Genomic DNA, 4156 nt, shown 5'->3' with positions numbered 1-4156 from the left:
CTTTTAAATTATTGTTGCTCTTCTGTTTGAATGGACTAGTTCCATATATATTGATGCGTATAGGTCTTGCACTGCCACCATTTTATTACCATAGTACTTATATGTTGATGTTTTCATTAGCCTCATTTACTTTCTTGAACCGAGTTTGCCTTTTTTGTCTGCAGCATGGGCTTTCTAAAATATCCCCAAGCATTTCTTCATGTACTTCAAACTGTTATAGAGATCACAAGTTACAGATTTATCCTCTTCACAGCTGGCTTTGAAGCTTTAGATGCAGCTGTCCGTATGATTGTTGCAGAAGCATCATCATGTTCAAGTCAAACACAGCTCAGTGAAGATTGCATCTCTCTCTTTAGCAGTCAGCTCTTTTGCTTCACTGGGTATGTTTCTTCAAATATTAGGAAACTTGTTGGAAGAAGATGACTACTGTTAATAGAAAGTTATCAGATTCAAAAGATGATTGCAATCTATCAATTTATGCATTTTATTTGATATCAAACACATAACTGGCACCCACTATAGTGCCAATGGCTTTTCGGACAAATGGCACTTCCACCTCCCATGATGGGTTGGGAGGTGAAGGTGGGGGTTCGAGTCCTCTCCGGTGTTGAGTATTTACCTAGGGAAAAAAAATGTGCACTCTAGGATTGCATAGACAATTAGAAAAATGGGGATTTCTGCTATTTTTCCTGAGCACTTGCCAATACTTGCAGAAAGCTGCTCATCATCTGCTAATGATTTTCCAAGCTACTTCAAGCAAGGTGTCTTATAATGGGTATACGGATAGGTTAGATAATAATTTGAGTATTTTTTTACTGTTCTTGTGTGGTAGGGTTTAACTAATGTTTTTAATATTTATATGCTAAGTTATAGAATGTTATAGGAGTATTTTCATGGTATTTCTTGATATATATATGTATCCTACGCCTGTGGACACTGGTGCCACTTGGTAAGGTAACAATGGTATGTCTTATCTCCATTGCTGGAACCTTTTAATCAGGTGAATATCCTGCTATGTAATAATGATTGAGCACTCATTTAAAAGCATAAGCAGTTACAATTATATATAGCTCTCAAAGAGGGGGAGAGATTATCATTTTTTTCATTGAGTAAATGGCATTGTGCTGTTATCAAGTTAATTATGTGCCTGAAGTTATTGTAGGAAGCAGAGCTTTAGCTGAAAAGATATTTAGCGTTTTGAGGGTTCGGCAAATTATAGTAAATAGTGCTTTAAAGCTCTGGATTTATGAATAGTAAATTGTAAAGCTTTTTCCTAAAAACTCAAAATTTCAGTTTTTCCATGTAAAGCTTTGGAGGAGCTTAAAACTCTTTTGTAGAGCTTACCAGACACTAGCATTTTTGTTTATTTTTTTATTTATTATTTTTCTTAAAGAGCTTTTTAGCTCTATCAGCTCTCTAAGGCTCTGCTTAAGGCAAGCCAGACAGAACCTAGAAATTATTTTTGCAAGTTGCATTATCTGTTTCATCGTACATCTGCATAAATGCAGATGCAGATGGAACTTCTTAAATGGTGCCATTTGCAATATGTAAAAATGTCAATCTATTATAATTAAAATTAAATTCACCAGGTTGAGTAGATAATTCAGAGCCTGCAAACTAATATTTAATTTAATTATGTTGTCATTAGTAAAATAGGTCCACATGCAAAAGATGTGCTTTAACACTAGTTTTTGAAAAAGCAATTCACTCAAATAGTATCATGGGCATGAAGTTTGTCACCATATTATAATATGATGCTCTAACACTAGTTTTGCTGAATCTAGTTGATTACTTTTGGCATTATATCATAGATAGTGTACACATCAATATATAATGCTGTACCTTTTAGGGAATCTTATAATTGTGACTGAGTTGGTCCTAATCATTGCTTTCAATCTTCTTATCATGTCAATAGTTCCGTGCCATACAAGTGGCTGTTTCCAAAATGTTTGGTTGCAATTCATCATGGGGGCAGGTAGGAATATTCCATTATGAGTCATATTGACATTATGCATCTTATTGAAATATGCAATAGGCAAGTTACTCAGTTGGCTTTTTGTTGTTTCCCCTTGTGTAAGATTAGTGGAACCACTGCTGCTGCTTTACATGCAGGAATCCCACAGGTTAGATGTAAATCTAAACACTTTGCTGTTTTGTTGTCACCATTGCTAATGTTTGTTCGCATGGTCTAGCCATTAAAACTCATATATAATGACTGCATTTCTTGCAATAACGGACATGAAAAGATAGGATAGCCATATCTTGAGAAGTATCAAATGGTACTAGAGATACATGCTATTTATGGGTCCTCTTGGAATCATCATTATATGATTATTATTCCCAAAACTCACGACGTGATTAGGAGTAGATAGTCTTTGAACATGATCTAATGTGGGAAGTACGAGGAAATATTTATTTTAATTTACGTTTATTTAATTTTGCAGGTCAATTGTATTTTTATTGGTCGATTTGAGTTTATTTTTAGGTCCTAGTAGTTAATTAAGTTATTAGTATTTTATTTATTAGAGTTGATTTTATTTTTTATAATTCAATGATGGGATCTCCCGTCATGTAGAGTTAGATACTTAGACTTCCTTAGTCAAATAGAATTAGGGTTTCCTATGTCAGTCAATATTAGGGTTTAGTCAGTCTATATAAGAATAGTATTGTACTCCTTTGGAGATAGATTATTTTGATGATGAATTAAATTTCTCTTGATTTTCTACCAATGGTTTGGTGTTGACTCCTAGAGGTTCTCTTTTTCTTGGCATTGACTCTAAGTAGGCCTAGGTGTTGACCCCTAGGTTACCTATCCTTCATTTTTCTTTTCTTCTATTTTTGTGTTGCATCATCATTTTGGTTTTGTCCTTCATCAATTGGTCCTTCACTTTCTTTGCCACTGGTTATGTCTTGAACATGCAGGGTTCATTTTTTTGTATTTCATTTCTTAGTTGGTGTCACTTTGGGTTCTTTGCGTGTTTTTTATTTTTATATCAATTTTAGTTGACTTGGTGAAACTTGATTCCCAAAATTGGGTGTGTTGCAACCTTAAAAATATATGTATTGAGAAATTCCCTTAACCCCCCAAAAATTCCCAAAAATTGTCAATTTTGTTAAACCCTGCAAATTTGGAAAGCATATAGGAAATTTATTATAACCAAGAGGCTGCTAACTCTGGTGGGTTAAGAGAAGTTGTCAAAGTTTTTGATACAAATTCTTGCCATCTTCTAGCCCTTTGGAACCCCGAAGAGTTGACAAATTCCTTTTCATTTCATAGGAACGCATTCAAAATTTCTCACTTCAAAAAGGATAATCGAAAGCTGCCTTTAAGTACTTCATTGACATAGTTATAGTGATATAGTGCATGCACAACCAGAAGATTTGTAACTTATATCTCTTTACCAGGCAAAGAGAGATCCTAATCGTACTTGACCTAGTGCTCAGGTGTTTTGGCCTATTGTGGGCCAACAATGGTAATGTAAGCGGGGGTCTCTAAATAAGAATAGTGACCTCTGTTTTTTCTTCAACCCCCCAGATTATGCAAGCATTTTGTGTGTGCCTGTGTACATGTATTATGTATTTCATAGCATAGATACTACATCAGCAAGCTTTGTCAACTTAGTATCCATGTTCAACCTCTTGATGTTTAACTGGGCAATGCAAATTGCAATTGGATTGTTCCTTTATGAAAATATTGTTTCATCGTGGTTCATTTTTGGTACATTAAGCTCTTTCTCTCTCTCACTTGTAATATTGTTTGACAGGTAGTATGTCCATTTATGCTAGATCAGTTCTATTGGGCTGAGAGGATGTTTTGGCTTGGAGTTGCGCCAGAACCACTGAAAAGAGATCAGTTGCTTCCTGATAAGAACGATGACATGAGCATCCGTGAAGCTGCAAATGTACTATCAAGGGCGATAAATGATGCATTATCTCCTAAAGTGAAAGCATGTGCGATAGAACTTGCTGAAAGGATTTCTCTAGAGGTAATACCTAACTTCAATTATGTGGGTGCATTTGTTGGTGATATTTCTGAAACATTCGAGTGTCTCTTATATGTATTCATTTCTAATTGTTTACTATATTATTTTCTGCTGTGACAACGTTTAACTTACAGGAAAAAAACTTGTAAAAGAGCTATACACAACTTTTTTTT

At 34.7% G+C, this 4156-nt stretch overlaps 1 protein-coding gene across 1 annotated transcript; it reads left to right on the top strand.

Moving 5' to 3' along the window:
* Window positions 1-161: 161 nt before the first annotated feature.
* Window positions 162-4131, top strand: LOC112039510 (enfumafungin synthase efuA). Its single transcript, XM_024072384.2, has 4 exons — window positions 162-380; window positions 1916-1975; window positions 2084-2123; window positions 3765-4131. Exons 1-4 carry the CDS (start codon window positions 166-168, stop codon window positions 4098-4100), a joined length of 651 nt encoding a protein of 216 aa, XP_023928152.2. The 5' UTR covers window positions 162-165; the 3' UTR covers window positions 4101-4131.
* Window positions 4132-4156: the final 25 nt, after the last annotated feature.

Source organism: Quercus suber, unplaced genomic scaffold, assembly GCF_002906115.3.
Source record: "Quercus suber isolate HL8 unplaced genomic scaffold, Cork oak 2.0 scaffold_413, whole genome shotgun sequence".
Taxonomy (NCBI): domain Eukaryota; kingdom Viridiplantae; phylum Streptophyta; class Magnoliopsida; order Fagales; family Fagaceae; genus Quercus; species Quercus suber.
Note: the sequence above shows the minus strand (reverse complement) of the source record. Positions and strands in the feature narration are given on the sequence as shown.

Bases quoted from the DNA above. Each gene is read 5' to 3' on its own strand.
- LOC112039510 (XM_024072384.2), top strand. From the start codon at position 166: ATGGGCTTTCTAAAATATCCCCAAGCATTTCTTCATGTACTTCAAACT. The intron at 381-1,915 runs GTATGTTTCTTC...TCATGTCAATAG, and splicing joins CAGCTCTTTTGCTTCACTGG to TTCCGTGCCATACAAGTGGC. The intron at 2,124-3,764 runs GTTAGATGTAAA...ATTGTTTGACAG, and splicing joins TACATGCAGGAATCCCACAG to GTAGTATGTCCATTTATGCT.